At 37.0% G+C, this 16,981-nt stretch overlaps 2 protein-coding genes across 17 annotated transcripts in view; both read right to left on the bottom strand.

Moving 5' to 3' along the window:
* Positions 1–339: 339 nt before the first annotated feature.
* Positions 340–16,638, bottom strand: LOC147492361 (serine/threonine/tyrosine-protein kinase HT1-like). Of its 7 annotated transcripts, none has more exons than XM_086565103.1 (5): positions 16,056–16,638; positions 15,762–15,888; positions 15,232–15,666; positions 14,955–15,082; positions 340–510 (listed from the first exon to the last, which is right to left on the bottom strand). In XM_086565103.1, the coding sequence occupies exons 1-3, from the start codon at positions 16,102–16,104 to the stop codon at positions 15,426–15,428; spliced, it is 417 nt and encodes a 138-aa protein (XP_086421229.1). In that variant the 5' UTR covers positions 16,105–16,638; the 3' UTR covers positions 340–510; positions 14,955–15,082; positions 15,232–15,425. The 7 variants fall into 7 exon arrangements, with proteins under 7 accessions (XP_086421229.1, XP_086421226.1, XP_086421224.1 ...); XM_086565100.1 differs by having other exon boundaries at positions 14,955–15,074; XM_086565104.1 differs by having other exon boundaries at positions 406–510; positions 14,955–15,064.
* Positions 1,636–16,981, bottom strand: part of LOC147492360 (uncharacterized) — a 29,306-nt gene continuing 13,960 nt past the window's right edge. For 8 of the 10 annotated variants that reach the window (XR_015198114.1, XR_015198118.1, XR_015198117.1 and 5 more), the window contains 3 exons: positions 2,906–3,053; positions 2,684–2,837; positions 1,636–1,812 (listed from right to left, as the gene is read on the bottom strand). The gene's annotated coding sequence lies outside the window, so the exon portion shown is untranslated. The remainder of the gene's footprint in view (positions 1,813–2,683; positions 2,838–2,905; positions 3,054–16,981) is intronic. The other 2 variants (XR_015198121.1, XR_015198115.1) reach the window with 2 other exon arrangements.

Below are 16,981 nucleotides of genomic sequence, written 5' to 3'. Positions count from 1 at the left end.
AATCATATCTTTTTGACTCAACACTACACCGGAAAAGACATTTACTAATGGTTATATCCATTACCAATATTTTTACTAATAGTTATATCCGCCGTTAGTTAAGCCACTCTCACTTAGGCCAACGTTTGTAACGGATATAACCGTTACTAATATTATTTGTAACAGATAGCCAACAACCCATGGCCCGATAAATTTTTCATTTGTAACGGATATAAGTGTTAGTCAAGTTTGGCGCGCTTCAATTTCTTGCAGGAAAATAATTTGTTTGTCATGGATATAATCGTTAGTAATGGATGTGGTCACTTGTTTACTAACTATTGTTTGTAACGGATATATCCATTAGTAAACTGGATCCAATAAAAAAAAATCCTAGGTCAAATAATATCCAATACAAATTTGGTCAAATAATGTCAGATGAGCAGAAGCAGAACTATGTGACTGACTTCTCATACTTATATGCAATGATATGATGAGTACAAAATTTTCACCAAGGCTGGGCAGAGAAAGGAGCTCCCAAAGCCTTCAAGAGTGGTGGACGTGAATGGACTAAGTCGAGACTATGGAGAAGCAAATTGATTATTGGACCCTCTCGCTTCATATATCGACTTCTTCGAATTCTACATAGATCCGAAAAGCTTAAAGTCATCTGAATTTCAGCTCACCCTTTAACATTATAACCTTCACTATTAAAATTATTATAAATACCAACCTCATTACTCTCCATTCTCCACTAGATCTAAGTAAACACATAACATTTAACGGAATGCAAACATAAAACAATTACCCGTTCTCTTTGGTGAGGAAATCTAGTATGGTCAATAGCGGCCACTTGCGCACTAATTGAAGTCAGCCGATCCATTTCTAACATTCCCATTATTACTACCATTAATTTCTCCATTTCCAGCCATACTCATCATCATATACTTGTTACTCTCTCACATTTCATAAAGATCTCTTACGATGACAACAGATCTGTAACTCAATAAATCATTTCCCATATCTGTTTTCCCATATTTCTTGCAATGAGTTTCTCTGAAACAAGACAAAAGTGCATACCCTAGAAGCTACAACATATGCAGCTTGAATGATGGTCATCCCCTTTAATGGTGTAAGATTAGTGAGCAGTTCCCACAAAACTATGGAGAAGCTGTAGATGTCAACCTTATGATCATAGTGTTTCTTCTCTCCACATAGAAGTGGGGTGGGTTGTGCTGCACAACTGATTAAAATGGAGAAGGTTGAGCATAATATGCTTTGTGATAGCATATTTATTTCAAGTTTCAAAAGCAAACAAGTAGTCGGCAGAGGAGATACCTCGGGGCCATCCATCCATGTAAGTACCAATCTCGATGAGGGCATTGCTTCAATGTAACTGTCTCCTTCCGAAGCTAGCCCAAAGTCGGCCAAAATTTAACCTTTGTTTGGTCTTACGTTAGCAAAGACATTACCAATAAAACAACAATCATTTAGCAGTAGAATTACTCACTTGCATAAACTTGAGCTATATTTGATTATTATATTTAAAATTCAAGTTCGAAATAGAAGGCGAGCAATACACGGATAAACTATGAAAGTTTTAAATTTGTTAACCTCGCCAAAATCGGGAAAGAACTTTACCGGCTTGGTCCGCGGTGAATGATGCCAATAGAATGTAAGCATTCCATCACTTTCGAGCAATATCTAATGCAAAGTTTAAAGAGGGGGCAAATCTAGACAGCTTGGACGCATGTCCCACAGATACTTTTTAAGTGAACCACCTTTCATCAGATCCGTGACTATTAGCATATATGGTTGCAGAAATGCACCAATAAACTGTCACACCATAAAAGCTTATGTCAGTATCAAGAATAATGAGCCAGTACTATCAATAGAATGTCCATACTTAAATTCCAAAAGTATTCAGTTATATGTGTGGTATATCTAAATAGTAAGATGCAATTTATATTTAATTACAAAGTCGTAGGCTGCATATATGAAATATGAGTCATGAACTATTCATTTCTACTCAAGGAAAAACAGTTCCTAGACACTTAGAGATCAATAAATTACATGCATTGTTCATTTCTGCACGATTTTAGAAGAACATATAAGAGTCAAGTACTAGGATATGACAGAAACTCTCACATACATATCTACAAGGTGGTAACTATGACGAATTCAAACTGAACTGTGGATAAATGACTCGTAAACAATATAAACATAAACATGACACAACCTGATCCAGTGTCCAACTTTTACAACGCCTCCGGCATCTTTGACTCCACGGTAACCTAACACACTCCTATCCTGTGAAAGTGTGTCCACATGGGTCTAAAATGCAGGCACAACATGGTCAGCCTGAGACATAAAGTCGAGACTAAATGTGAGCTCTAAGCAAGTAAAAGAATCTATAATTAAGATAGGAAGGTAGATATAATGTCGATGGAGATACTACGAAAACCAACAAAAGTGAACCCCCTAGGAGCTACAGTTATCTTAGTAAAGGACAATGTGTTTGTTAAAAAAAGCAAATTCCAGAAACAAAACTTTCAGGGTATTGATAACATGGGTGGCGTGGTAAACAAATGACTAGCTAAACCCAAGAACCACATGCTCGAAAAAATCCCGGCCTTTGGTTCGGTGGTATTAAAAAAACAATAAGCTAAAATTAAAATCTACTTGGATTAAATAAGGCTAAATTTACTGGAGATCTTTGTGCATTCAGTCACAAGCTTCACGCCTTTTCCCATATCAGCAGATGGATAACCTGGCAATATGCGGGTCCTTCCCATCAACTGTAGACCATAACCCTTTGTGCCCCATATCTGTTCCTGAAGCATAACGACTTTGCTCGACATCTATAAAGAAATCACCATTTAGAATATTACCCCCAAATGTAATTCCAACTCTTTCACTATGTTTATACCTCAATTGGATGTTGATGATCTCATTGCCAGCTTGATCTATGACAGATGTCCAACTCTTACCATGAACTGGAAAGAAGCAGGAACTACTTAAAAACGGGCGGGATCAGACCATGTGAAGCTTGTGGGGAGCTAGTGCTGGAGGAGTGACTGAGACAGCAATTCCCAAGCAAGATGAACTTCCTAATTTTGGAGAATGCAATAGCGAGATCTCTATAAGAAAACATACCGGGGTGATAGAGGTTCCCGGATGTTGCAATCGCATCACCGCCATCCGCTTCATATATATCTCAAACACCACGACTATCCGCGGATATACACAATGACTCCTTTCTTTAACCTGAATTTGTAAAACAAAATGGAAAAGTACAAGAAAATGAAAATGACTATGAAAAAAAAACTATGGTTCTAAGACACCGTTAAAAGTTCATGTATACATACCTGACAACACATGCATGGAAGCTAAGATTTGTTTCTAAGGAATATATCATTAAGCTTACCAGATATTTGCAATGCCACCTACTTGCGGGGGTTCCAAGAGTATAAGATATAACAACAAGCCCTCGGCTTGATGATTCATCAATTCTTGTGGGATAACCAATGGCAACCCTACACGATAAGAGCACCTTGAGTACCGTGCCTTCAAAGAAAATAACTTGAAGATACTTTAGGAATAAGCTGTAAACAATTGATGGGGATTTCATAACCAAAGTCATAGATAATCCAAGCACCTGCCTAGCGAGAATCTTGGATAGATAAGAAAGTAAATGTACCCATGAACTCTTAAACTTTTAAACTCAAGAAAGCGAAAGAAAGGATCATCTAGTGTGGCAAGCATCTTCCTTATTGTTGTATCGAGGCGGAACACCATTATAGGATGATTACATAACCAAAATATCAAACCTGATTAGGAAGTAACCGCGTCAATAAAGGAAGTTGTAAATAAGCTATAAGAACAAGATATTAAGCTTGTACATGTTTTTTTCTCGGCGTGTTCATTGGTTCATTCTTGTGATGTAGTCTCGCGATACGAAAACCGAAGGAGGGTATGTACTAGTTATGTACTATTTTCATATACTAGAAAAACCAAAATAATAATAAAAGAAAAATAGATAGAAGGATAGTATGTACCCGGTATGTTTTAGCATTATAATAACAAGTAGCAACAATGGAGTTCCAACATTATGAACCTCCATGCATCAAACAATTACACAATCATTAGTGGCAAATAAAAGTAAAAACTTCAAATTAAAATAGCTAATGGAAAGAAGAAGGGAAAAAAAAACCCGGGGGCTTACACATCCCCGGTGACTACTAATTGCTACAAGCATCTAAAATATCTCTATCCATGTTGCCATCCGCACGGAAACTTAATACCACGAAGGCCTTGATTTCTTTCCAACAAGACAAGTCAAGACATAAAACTAATAAAAAGAATTGACATCTATGTACAATTAAGATTCTAAGTCATGATAACACTAACAATTCCAAGTCCTGGCAACCACAACCACATCAAAGTTTAACGCTATATTTGTTTCTTAAGTTTCCAAACTAAAGCACAAAAACCAAAAAGTAGAGCAATCCAAAAAAGATCTAAAACCTACAAACATCAATCATACTTCAATAAATCCGTCAAGCCAAGCTATATATACCCTCCTTCAACCCACGCGTTCAAAGTTGCATTACCATCTTGTGGACCGTCATAAACAGCAGCATCGGGAACCAATACTTTATCAATATACACTCTTCTCTCTCCACCAACCAGAATTTTGCCATGACAAATTGTTGCACCAATATCAACAGACCCCTTAGCAACTTCTGCACCAAACTTATCTAGTAATGTGACTATAGGTTGTTCAAGCGACCCAAAAGTAGGGGTCAAGGATTAGAGGAGTTCTTTGGAGAATGGCGTTGGAGCAGAATTTGAACCAAGTTCAGTTCTAGGTGTAGTCACACCCATATGTGCCGGGCATTGGCTGTCACATTATTATTGCATAGTTGTTGTTGAATGAGAACTGCGATGGAGTAGATGATGCAAGGATATTTTTATGTGTGGATCAAGTATTAACAACTCTAACCATTACCACTAATTGCAAAGAAAAATTGACCTTGAGCATTGGTTTGACCTCAGACATGTCTCCATCGACCTTTGATTTAAATGAAGCCATGTCGGCCTCGACCTTTGCAACTTATGTAGTGGCCATTTGGTTGATTAAATCATTTGCCACAGCAACATGTTTTAGCTGCTTTCTATTAATATTAGAACCAACTCCACGGACATGGTTCTTCTTTTCCTAGCCAAGTACTTCAGTCAACGCATCAAAGTCGATGTCTTCAGTGTCAGTCTCTCCACTCGCTAGTCTTCTTTTCTGAACTGCTTTCACTTGATCCTGCAATATATTTTTTTTAAAAAAAATCAAATCAAATATCTAAAAATATATCCGATAGCAATCAAAAACTACAATTAGTTAATAGAAAGAAATCTACTCACATATTTTTCGAGCACTTGACAAAACCCCGAACCATCCGCGGCATTCACGGCCCTTGCACCGGTCATCTACCAGTCCTTTTTTGCTTGAGGGTTTTGTTCTTGCTACAAGCAAATAATCAATGCTTAGTAATAGTGCTAAAAGAAAGACAACTAAAAGAAAATATATTAGTCACTAGCATAGTTAATTGTTTTGCACATTTTATATATGATCAAACGACATTTTATTTCAAAAGTGATAATGCACCCAGCTCCTTATGTATTTGGGAGAAGGTTTTCCTCCCATTAGTAGTACCAATATCATTCATTGCCCTATTGTTTGCATTTTTGCATTTCTATCCTTTTACTTTAGGTTGAAGCTCATAGTCAACAAAATCAACCCAAAGAGTTGGATTAACACCAAATTGGGTAGTTTGCCTTAGCTGCTTCAATGCTTTCAGAGTTTGCCAAGAACTTTGACCGATACGTCGCTTTCACAGTCCTAAGTTTTTTAGGATAATTAGCTCAACCCATGGACAAGCAAAAAATTGGATACATTAAATTCATATTCCTTCTATCATGAGTAAAGTGATTGATAAGAAAAATATAGTGAGATATAGATGAAAGAAAGGTAGAGTTTACCAAAAACAATACAAAAAAATATCATCAAAAGGCTTTTCAAATAGCATCCTTAAAGCTATCTTTCACTAGTCGCCAATCTTTAGTGTTGATGTAATATGAAGCCTCACTTCATTCCCTATTGCAGTCTTGAAGTTGCTAGCATTTGGTCCAACAATTTGGCCATTAGACCACACCTCAACAAGCAACTTCCCGAGGGACCTCTTAATTATTGCCATTTTGGATGACCGAGAACTACATTCACAATGGGGAGAAGATGCATCTCATGCTTGTTTGCGATGTGCATTTGTATTACGACTCCATTATTCAAAAAACAACCTAACAATTCCCAACAATTGGAAACATATTATCAAGGATTTCATAATGCTTCAAATATGACATTTAACAAACAATTATTTAAGATCTTTAAAATGTAGAATAGATAAAGTAAAAAGAAAATAAGAAAAAGTAAATGAAGAGCACTATCAAATTAACCAGGATATCAAAAAATTAGCAACCAAATCTAGTACATAATCATCAAAAGAGAAAACTAGTATTTTGAACATGTTTTCAAAATTACAACTACACACACTACAATCATTGGCGTGGTTCTAACAATGATCTCAAATTAGGTTGTTGTGCAAGAGTAAATTGAAAGTCTTCTGGTACTTCTAGCTGGTCCACTTGACTAGTCATTCGCCTTGGTGAATGTATGACCACCCACCAATCAGGATTTTTCAGATCTCTCGAATAGAACACTTGATGGGCTTCTTTGGTGCAAATGGCCGGCTCATCTAACATTTTGTCAGAGCTCTTGCCGATTAAAATTTACCATCAATAAGTTAGAGTCCGGGCATAGCTTTACGACCATTGGTCTTATCTTCCACCCTAACCCATCACAATAAAACACCACTTCCTTTGAAATTTGTGTAATCCACCTCTAGTATTTGTTTGATGACCCCATACCACATAGCGGATGCATCGATGGGATTTTTATCTTTCCTACTTTATGTGAATGTAGTAATTGCACTCATGCAAACACCCATCTGCCTTATGTAAAACGGTCTCATCGTGAGACTTAGTAGAAAATAAATAACCATTAATGTGATACTTTCAAAAGTTTTAGCTTTGAACAATGGCCTCTAGCAAGAACCACAATTCAGGATGAAGTGTCATCATTCTCCAAAGAACTAAGAAAGAAAACATAACACAATTCAAAAAAGTGTAAATAATATAAAAATCGTATCTTCCTATCCCCATTAAGTAATACCTTATTATATAACCGGTCGATAAAATATGTTTGTATCTCTACTGCCTTCGCTATCCTTTTCCCTACTTGCTTTGGGAACTAGATTGCAAAGACTTCATGATACTCACTACAATTTAACCAAAAAGTTAGTATATATCATCAATTTATTATGGAGAAATAGACATACATGTGAAGAACTAACACTGTAATGATCGTCAAGTCCATCGACTTCCAACCGAAAAAGTAGCCATCTACTTTGTATTTGGAATTTTCTCCGACGACAAAATCACATCTTTACCTTCAAATACGGGACCTTCATCAATATATTTCATCATTTTCATCTAGAAACACTTCACCGGTGGTGCTTTTGTGATTTTTATGTGATGGATTTGGAATGTACTCCATTGCATATTAATGACTCCGAGACAAGATATCGACTCATGTCGATTCTTCAACAAATCGTTTGTTACTAGGTATATCTTTGCACTCCTTCATCGACCTATTTAAGCGATAAACCCATGAATGCATTTATTAATTTTATTTAAAACCGAGACAAAAATAATGGAGATTGAAAGAAGCATAATTTACCTCTCAAACGGATACATCCAACGATCTCTAGTCACCACACATCAATGCCTCGTCGACTAGATGCACAACAAGGTAAATGCTAATATCAAAAATGATGGTGGAAAGTGCTTTTCCAACACACACAATGCCTCTGCAACCATGTATTTTGCATCTTGGATTTCTTTTTGAATTGCAACTTTCAAACATAATATGTTAAAAATAAGCTTATCCGGTGAAGAGCTCTCTCGCAAATCGGGATGAGATAGAAAAGCATGTTGAAGTAGCACGGGAAAAGATATTACATAATCACATGATAATCATGTGATTTCATTCTGAAACAAACAAAGGTGGATCAAGACTCGGCGATGTTACCAGATTAGATGAAAAACACGATGGGAGCTTCAAATTTTTAAAGTTTTAAGAAAATTCATCTTCTCCTTTTATCTAGAATGAACGGGTCTTTATAGGTTTAACTTGTTTCCCACTTGCGGTCGGGTTGCATCCACCGATTTGGTGTATGCCAAGTCCCCTCATATCCTCTCGTGCACAGGTCCGGATCCTTTGATTTGTCTTTTCTTACTAAGGATCGGTCGGTATGTGCTCTGTAACATTCTTTTTGATGTGCATCACATCAATAACATGACGAACTTTATGATGAATCCAGTAAACAAGGAAAAACAATATGGACTTTCTGTACCATGCCAATGTAACTTCATTACCCTCATTGTCGTTAACCACATTTTGACCACCTCTCTCCACTTTTTACCAGGTTTATACTTCACATAACTCAATGTTTGCAAAAGTGCATCACCATTTAATCGTTGTGGAGGAGTTCTACGCTCCTCTTTCTTGCTACCCACTAGTCCAAGTACTTATCGCTCTGACGGATGATTACCTTTAAGGAATATCACGGTAATCAAGGTATACATTCTTCCCCGCTATACTTCAAATATATGGAAGAAGTGTTGTCACCACAAATAGGACAAGCTTTGTAACCATGTGTTCGCTGCCAGCTAAGTTTCCATATGTGGGCAAATCATGGATCCCCACATTAGTATAGCTTTCAAAGTGAAGTCTTCTTTTTTGTTCATGTCATAAAAGCTGGCACTCTTTCCCACAACTCTTTCAACTCGTCATACAAAGGTTCAAGAAAACATCAATGTCTCCTTTTGGTGCTTTATTGGTTTTGGTTACTTATTTTCTTAAGTCAGGGTCCCTTCTGATCGAGATCCGAGGGTCCACCGGTCAAGTCCAAAGTCCAAAGCGTCCGTATTGGCGTCACGTTTTGAATCCAAGTCACCTTCCCGCGTGGGATTGGTAGGATAGGTCAGTAAAGGATCGTCAAACCTTAGAACGCGGATAGGTTATGGTTGGAGTTACAACTTTAGGTGGTAGGATTTTTAGGTTTTCTTTAGTTGGTTTTAATTAAAATAGCGGTAATGCAAATAATATAAGAATTACTGGCGATTATATGTAGGTAAATAAAAGTAAAACGAGGGAGAGAGTTAATCATGCTCATGCAAGAATCATTTTCAACGGTTTTATTACTAAATCAAGCACATCTACTGGTTAGGTCTCCGTTTGGGAGGAGCGGCGTCGGTAATTGATCCCTAGTGCATGCCCATCTACATTGGCATTTCACTAGCATAAGGAGTTTAGATAATACCTCATCTACGGTATATTATTTCTGCTCAGCGCGATTCCGCATCCCGGTAGACCAATTGGGAGTGTCGACACCGAAGTGTGTGAACATTTTTGGATTACCGCGGCGAAACTATCTGGAGAACATCGGCCTCCAACTTTATGCAGTCTCGGTCATTTTGGGACGGATGTTAATTCTATGTCTAATTCTAAGTAGTGATCCTAGAATATTAACGAGTCAATCAGTTTTACCGAAGCGCGTAACCCTCCCACGAGGGGATTGGCTTGTCATCGTAGAAGGAATAATAAAACTTGTTTGTATACATTAAGTAAATAAATCACCGGGAGGAAATTAAACAAGGAAAAGAAATAAGCGTTATTAAGGTAAAACACTACGTATTAAAGGCTGCTGAAACAAATAGCGGAGGTAAGTCTTGAAGAAATTTAAGCGTAGCTAAAGCAATAAATTTCTTTGAAGGCGCTAATGAAAGGCGAAGCCTTCATATTTATAAGGCATCATAGGATGACCATCCGTAACCGATTTAATTTGCTTTTGGCCTATGCTAATTGAATGGTTGAAACTTTGAGAATCAAAGTTTTGTTTTAATTGTGTTTAACTTTTTAGTCTTTTTCTTTGTTTTCGGTTTAGTCTTGTAGCTCGTTTCAATTCAAGCCCACGGTTTTGAATTGATCGTCTTCTCTTCTTGCAGGGTGGTATCAATTTGAAACCATCAATTGCCACCCTGCCTATGCTGACTCATCGTATCTTCTGGGCATAAATGTGTCCAGGTGGTGTGTCGATTAAACCAAAATTGGCATTTTACGACTTTTTTGTCCTTGCTGGCGAGTTAGATTAGGAATTAAGCTATGGAAGCTTCACTTAAGCGTCGGCACCTAGATTTATCGATTTGAGCCGGAGTTTCTTTTCCTTGCCTCTTTATATGTGGGGATTACTTGCGGTTCGTTTCTTTTGGAAACTTGACTCTGAGTCGGGGCTTTGTTTGGGCTTCACGAGGGATTGGCGGGGAATTCGATATTCGTATTCTTGTACTTGGCGGCTTTCACACTAGCGTCGGCACCTAGATTTATCCGATTTGAGTATCGGAAGTTTCACTGCTTCTTCATATGTGGGCCGTTACGCTTTTGGTTGTTCTTTTGGAAACTTGACTTTCTGCGAGGTCAGTGGGAAACTCAAATATTCGTATTCACGTACTTTGATGCATGTTTTATCGCTATCTTCATTTTAATTCGGAAACGCAAAATCACGAAAAATAATTATTATATGATTATTAAACCATAATTGACCAAATGCTATGTCTCGCAGGGTTTAATATTACAGGTTTGGGTGCTTATCACCTATTCCGACCAATGTGTGCCTCAAAGGATAATACATGTTTACTCTTAAGTGGATAACATAATCCGCGAGTTTTTAGGAGTGGACTATTTGGTCTTAAGCCAATGTAACTACCTTTTTGACTTTTAATCAAAGCGATTACTAGTCTGTCGGACTTCTTGTTATAAATTGCACATCTTAGACCTCATATTTCATCCCTTTCTTCCTCAAAGCGAATTAATCTTCACTTTATAAGCTCGGTTTTGTTGCAGAATTATTCTTAAACTCCTCCTTACACAAAGCTCCATCTTTTCTCTCAGGATGTCGACTCTATAAATCATTCCTGAACAATCTTTCCAAGCTATGATGGACTCTCCCTCTTATGGACTTCATTTTCATGACTTCATTGCCGACATTGGTTGGTCTTCTCTCGTTCTTCAACCCGAGCAAACATATTCTCCAAGTTTGGCTGCATACTTTTATGCTCATATAGAAGACACACAACTGCTTTCAACCGTGCACATGGTTTCTTCCTTGATGGCTTCACAGTCCGACTTGGTGATACACACCATGTTTTTCCTGAACCTCTGATAGCTATGGCTTTGGACCTACCTTATCAAGAGCCAACCACCACTCGGCCCTACATCTCTCAAAACACTTACAATTCCTTCTCTTGGCCTACCTTTTGCTACTCTTACGGTGCTGGTCTCTGCGGGGAAGAACGGAAAAACACGGGACAATGGTTTAACCAAAACATTCCCTTGCAAGCATGGCATGGCGAAGCGTGGGAATGCAATGTTATTTATCCTTCTAAACATCATGGGCGATTGTCATTTTTCTACGATAATGAGTCTTCTTGCATCGTCTTCAATGCACTTGCTCAGCGGCATACATTTTCAACATCACTCACTATGTAGTTCAGAATTTAAAACGAGCTCGGGAGTTTCGACGCAGATTATTTATTTTACCCGTCACCACCAACCGCTTAATGAGGGCCTTCTTCCCTACGGTTTTCGGCCGGTTTTCTTGTTGGGTTATAGTAGATTCTTTGTGTCTTGCAAATAAAATAATTCGTTCTTTACGATTTTGGGTATGGCGACGTTGTTCAATGTACCTGAAGAACGGTCCTTGCTACCCGAATGATAATAAAATGATGCGACACTTGGACCTATCTGGAGCTACAAAATGGAGCAAACTCTGGCAGACCATTATTAACTGGCGTGATCTAAAGAGTGGCACTTTACACATGATGATCCTAGATTGGATGTGCCCTAAATTTACATGTTGGGCTGTATATATATGTATTTGGTGTGCTCTTCCCTCTTTGTTGTGTGATATTTGTTTGTTTCTTTGTATGTTGTTTGTTTTCTTTGCTTAGTGTGATATTTTCAGTTTTCTTTTGTTATATTGTATATTGTGTTCGAATAACATATTGTTACAGTTTGTTCACTAAATCTTTGCTCAAGCTTCTCAGGTATCTTCTTTCTCTCTCTAACACTTTGAGGACAAAGTGTCCTTATACATTTAGGGTGGATTTAGAACATTTTTTGCAAAAATTTAGCGTATTATTAGCTTGTTTATAGTTTTACTTTCTTTTCTTTTCAACGAATTTAGTGACAAAGTCTTGTTTCTTTTTCTATAATGAAAATTGTCTAGAAATCTCACCTTAGCACTAGGATGAGAATTTGTTCCTTGAAATTTAGGTTAATCGTAGGCAATAGTTTTACATCTTTTCATGAACATTCATGCAATGAGTATCATTGGATGTACTTAGCGTAAGTTCTAGGACCCACGATTAGACTACTTAATTTCAAATCCAATGAGAATCTAACCTAAAAGCCTCGTGAGGGAGTGATTTATGAGTAATGACACAAAAGAGTAGTTATTTCGAGTAGAGAAATCACATGTTTACTTACTTGATCACCATCCGATTCCTAGAAGATAATTTAGGCTTTCTTTGGATCAATATAGCCATAAACACATACATGTACAAATTTTACCGCTAATCGCCCCATTGAACCTTTCATTTAGCCATTTTTTCATTTTTCACCAAACATTTTCTTACCCATCTATTAAACCCCAAGATAAAATAAACCCACCTATTTGATGAGTATGAGAAATAGGATGAATGCAGAAAAGTGAAGAGAAAGACTTGTCCAAACAAAAATCAGTTATTTGCTTCAAAAAGAAAAGGAAAAGAAAAATAGAAATAAAATTCCAAGTAAAAAGTAAAAAAGTCATCTTTGGATCAATATAGCCATAAATACATACATGTACAAATTTTACCGCTAATCGCCCCATTGAACCTTTCATTTAGCCATTTTTTTCATTTTTCACCAAACATTTTCTTACCCATCTATTAAACCCCAAGATAAAATAAACCCCCTATTTGATGAGTATGAGAAATAGGATGAATGCGAGAAAAAGTGAAGAGAAAGACTTGTCCAAACAAAAATCAGTTATTTGCTTCAAAAAGGAAAGGAAAAGAAAAATAGAAATAAAATTCCAAGTAAAAAGTAAAAAGTCATAGTTAGAACTCCCAAAAATCAAATCAAAAGGAGTCAATAAGCCAAAAAGGGCTAAGCATGGAAAATATATTTAGAAGCAGCAAACAAAGGATTTCTCTAGTGTCCAAAATTTTGAAGACCCTGTTCTCTCATACTTATCATATTTTGGATTTTCCATTCTATTTTCTTCTACACTATCACCTAATCCCCATAATTCCTATTAAAGACCTCTAGCTCAACTAGGAGTAGGGTAGTGTGATAATAAGTAGTAGTTGTGATCGATCGACCTCGACTCTTCTGAATATCATTGAGTATGTGAGGAAACGTGTGCCCACTGCACACTGGAGTTAACGAAACTTGAGTGGAAAAATTATGAGAGAATTTGTGTTTCGACATATGCCTATGAGAACCTACTTAAGGACGCTCTCCAAAGGATCCAGAAATGGCCCTACTTGTACAGTTCATTGTAAAAATTCATTGCATGCATGATCATATGTAGATGTTTTAATTATTGTGAATTTATTAACTCAAGTTTCAATGGAATTAGTTCTTGTTCTCCGTTAATGAGATGTCTAGATATCTGAGATTAATTAAGAGAATAAGTCTTTGTTACTGAGTCGTTGTAGTATAAATGAAGTTTGTGAGTATCTTCTCTGGAAAACTCTCACGAGGCTATAACTCGTCCACTAGAAAATTCTTAGTGGTTTAATGCCTTATTACAGATAGTCAATGAAATCGCACTCTGCGAAACGAGAATTAGCTTAGACTATACATTTTTGGCCACTTATCTGTTTAGTGTCTCTTCTTTGCTTGAGGACAAGCAAAATGTTGTTTGGGGGTGGTGTGATAAGCACCCAAAACTGTAATATAAACCCCGTAGAGACATTATATATTGGTTAATTATGTGTGTAATAAATGCGAATTAATTGTATTTCCATACTTTTGCAGGTTTCGACACATAAACGATGAAATTTCAATAAAACCGGCATTTTGGCATGGAAACAAAGTGAATATGCTAATTGGAAACAAAGCCTTTTTATCAAGTCCAAAAGAAGCCCATTGGAAGCTTAAATCAAGCCCATGAAGCCTGGTCAAAATAGTCAATTCTGGGTCAATCCTGGTCAAATCTTGCAGAAAAGTCAGCGAAACTTCAGAAAATCATATCTTTTGACTCCGAACACTACACCAGAAAAGACATTTACTAATGGTTATATCCATTACCAATATTTTTACTAATAGTTATATCCGTTAGTTCTGGGGCGTCACTCTCACTTAGGCCAACGTTTGTAACGGATATAACCGTTACTAATATTATTTGTAACAGATAGCCAACAACCCATGGCCCGATAAATTTTTCATTTGTAACGGATATAAGTGTTAGTCAAGTTTGGCTTCATTTTTCTTGCAGGGGAAAATAATTTGTTTGTCATGGATATAATCGTTAGTAATGGATGTGGTCACTTGTTTACTAACTATTGTTTGTAACGGATATATCCATTAGTAAACTGGATCCAATAAAAAAAAATCCTAGGTCAAATAATATCCAATACAAATTTGGTCAAATAATGTCAGATGAGCAGAAGCAGAACTATGTGACTGACTTCTCATACTTATATGCAATGATATGATGAGTACAAAATTTTCACCAAGGCTGGGCAGAGAAAGGGACCTCCCAAGCCCTTCAAGAGTGGTGGACGTGAATGGACTAAGTCAGGAGACTATGGAGAAGCAAATTGATTATTGGACCCTCTCCTTCGCCATCGACGCTTCTTCCGAATTCTACATAGATCTGAAAAGCTTAAAGTCATCTGAATTTCAGCTCACCCTTTAACATTATAACCTTCACTATTAAAATTATTATAAATACCAACCTCATTACTCTCCATTCTCCACTAGATCTAAGTAAACACATAACATTTAACAGAATGCAAACATAAAACAATTACCCGTTCTCTTTGGTGAGGAAATCTAGTATGGTCAATAGCAGCAGCTGCTGCACTAATTGAAGCTGCCCGTCCATTTCTAACATTCCCATTATTACTACCATTAATTTCTCCATTTCCAGCCATACTCATCATCATATACTTGTTACTCTCTCACATTTCATAAAGATCTCTTACGATGACAACAGATCTGTAACTCAATAAATCATTTCCCATATCTGTTTTCCCATATTTCTTGCAATGAGTTTCTCTGGAAACAAGACAAAAGTGCATACCCTAGAAGCTACAACATATGCAGCTTGAATGATGGTCATCCCCTTTAATGGTGTAAGATTAGTGAGCAGTTCCCACAAAACTATGGAGAAGCTGTAGATGTCAACCTTATGATCATAGTGTTTCTTCTCTCCACATAGAAGTGGGGTGGGTTGTGCTGCACAACTGATTAAAATGGAGAAGGTTGAGCATAATATGCTTTGTGATAGCATATTTATTTCAAGTTTCAAAAGCAAACAAGTAGTCGGCAGAGGAGATACCTCAGGGGCCATCCATCTGTAAGTACCAATCTCGATGAGGCATTGCTTGAAGAACCGTCTCCTTCCGAAGCTAGCCCAAAGTCGGCCAACTTAACCTTTGTTTGGTCTTCTGTTAGCAGCACATTACCTGTAAAACAACAATCATTTAGCAGTAGAATTACTCACTTGCATAAACTTGAGCTATATTTGATTATTATATTTAAAATTCAAGTCGAAATAGAAGGCGAGCAATACACGGATAAACTATGAAAGTTTTAAATTTGTTAACCTCGCAAAATCAGGAAAGAACTTTACCAGGCTTCGGGTCACGGTGAATGATGCCAATAGAATGTAAGCATTCCATCACTCGAGCAATATCTAATGCAAAGTTTAAAGAGGGGGCAAATCTAGACAGCTTGGACGCATGTCCCACAGATACTTTTTAAGTGAACCACCTTTCATCAGATCCGTGACTATTAGCATATATGGTTGCAGAAATGCACCAATAAACTGTCACACCATAAAAGCTTATGTCAGTATCAAGAATAATGAGCCAGTACTATCAATAGAATGTCCATACTTAAATTCCAAAAGTATTCAGTTATATGTGTGGTATATCTAAATAGTAAGATGCAATTTATATTTAATTACAAAGTCGTAGGCTGCATATATGAAATATGAGTCATGAACTATTCATTTCTACTCAAGGAAAAACAGTTCCTAGACACTTAGAGATCAATAAATTACATGCATTGTTCATTTCTGCACGATTTTAGAAGAACATATAAGAGTCAAGTACTAGGATATGACAGAAACTCTCACATACATATCTACAAGGTGGTAACTATGACGAATTCAAACTGAACTGTGGATAAATGACTCGTAAACAATATAAACATAAACATGACACAACCCCGATCCAGTGTCCAACTTTTACACGCCCGACATCTTCGACCTACAAGAACCTAACACACTCCTATCCTGTGAAAGTGTGTCCACATGGGTCTAAAATGCAGGCACAACATGGTCAGCCTGAGACATAAAGTCGAGACTAAATGTGAGCTCTAAGCAAGTAAAAGAATCTATAATTAAGATAGGAAGGTAGATATAATGTCGATGGAGATACTACGAAAACCAACAAAAGTGAACCCCCTAGGAGCTACAGTTATCTTAGTAAAGGACAATGTGTTTGTTAAAAAAAGCAAATTCGAAACAAAACTTTCGTGGTATTATTGATAACA

The sequence above is a fragment of the Coptis chinensis genome, chromosome 6, assembly GCF_015680905.1.
Source record: "Coptis chinensis isolate HL-2020 chromosome 6, ASM1568090v1, whole genome shotgun sequence".
Lineage (NCBI taxonomy): Eukaryota > Viridiplantae > Streptophyta > Magnoliopsida > Ranunculales > Ranunculaceae > Coptis > Coptis chinensis.
The sequence above is the reverse complement of the archived record's forward strand: the minus strand, read 5'-3'. Positions and strand labels throughout refer to the sequence as shown.

Bases quoted from the DNA above. Each gene is read 5' to 3' on its own strand.
- LOC147492361 (XM_086565098.1), bottom strand. From the start codon at position 16,104: ATGGAATGCTTACATTCTATTGGCATCATTCACCGTGACCCGAAGCCT. The intron at 15,889-16,055 runs GTAAAGTTCTTT...GTTGTTTTACAG, and splicing joins TCACCGTGACCCGAAGCCTG to GTAATGTGCTGCTAACAGAA. The intron at 15,667-15,761 runs GTATCTCCTCTG...CATTTTAATCAG, and splicing joins ACAGATGGATGGCCCCTGAG to TTGTGCAGCACAACCCACCC.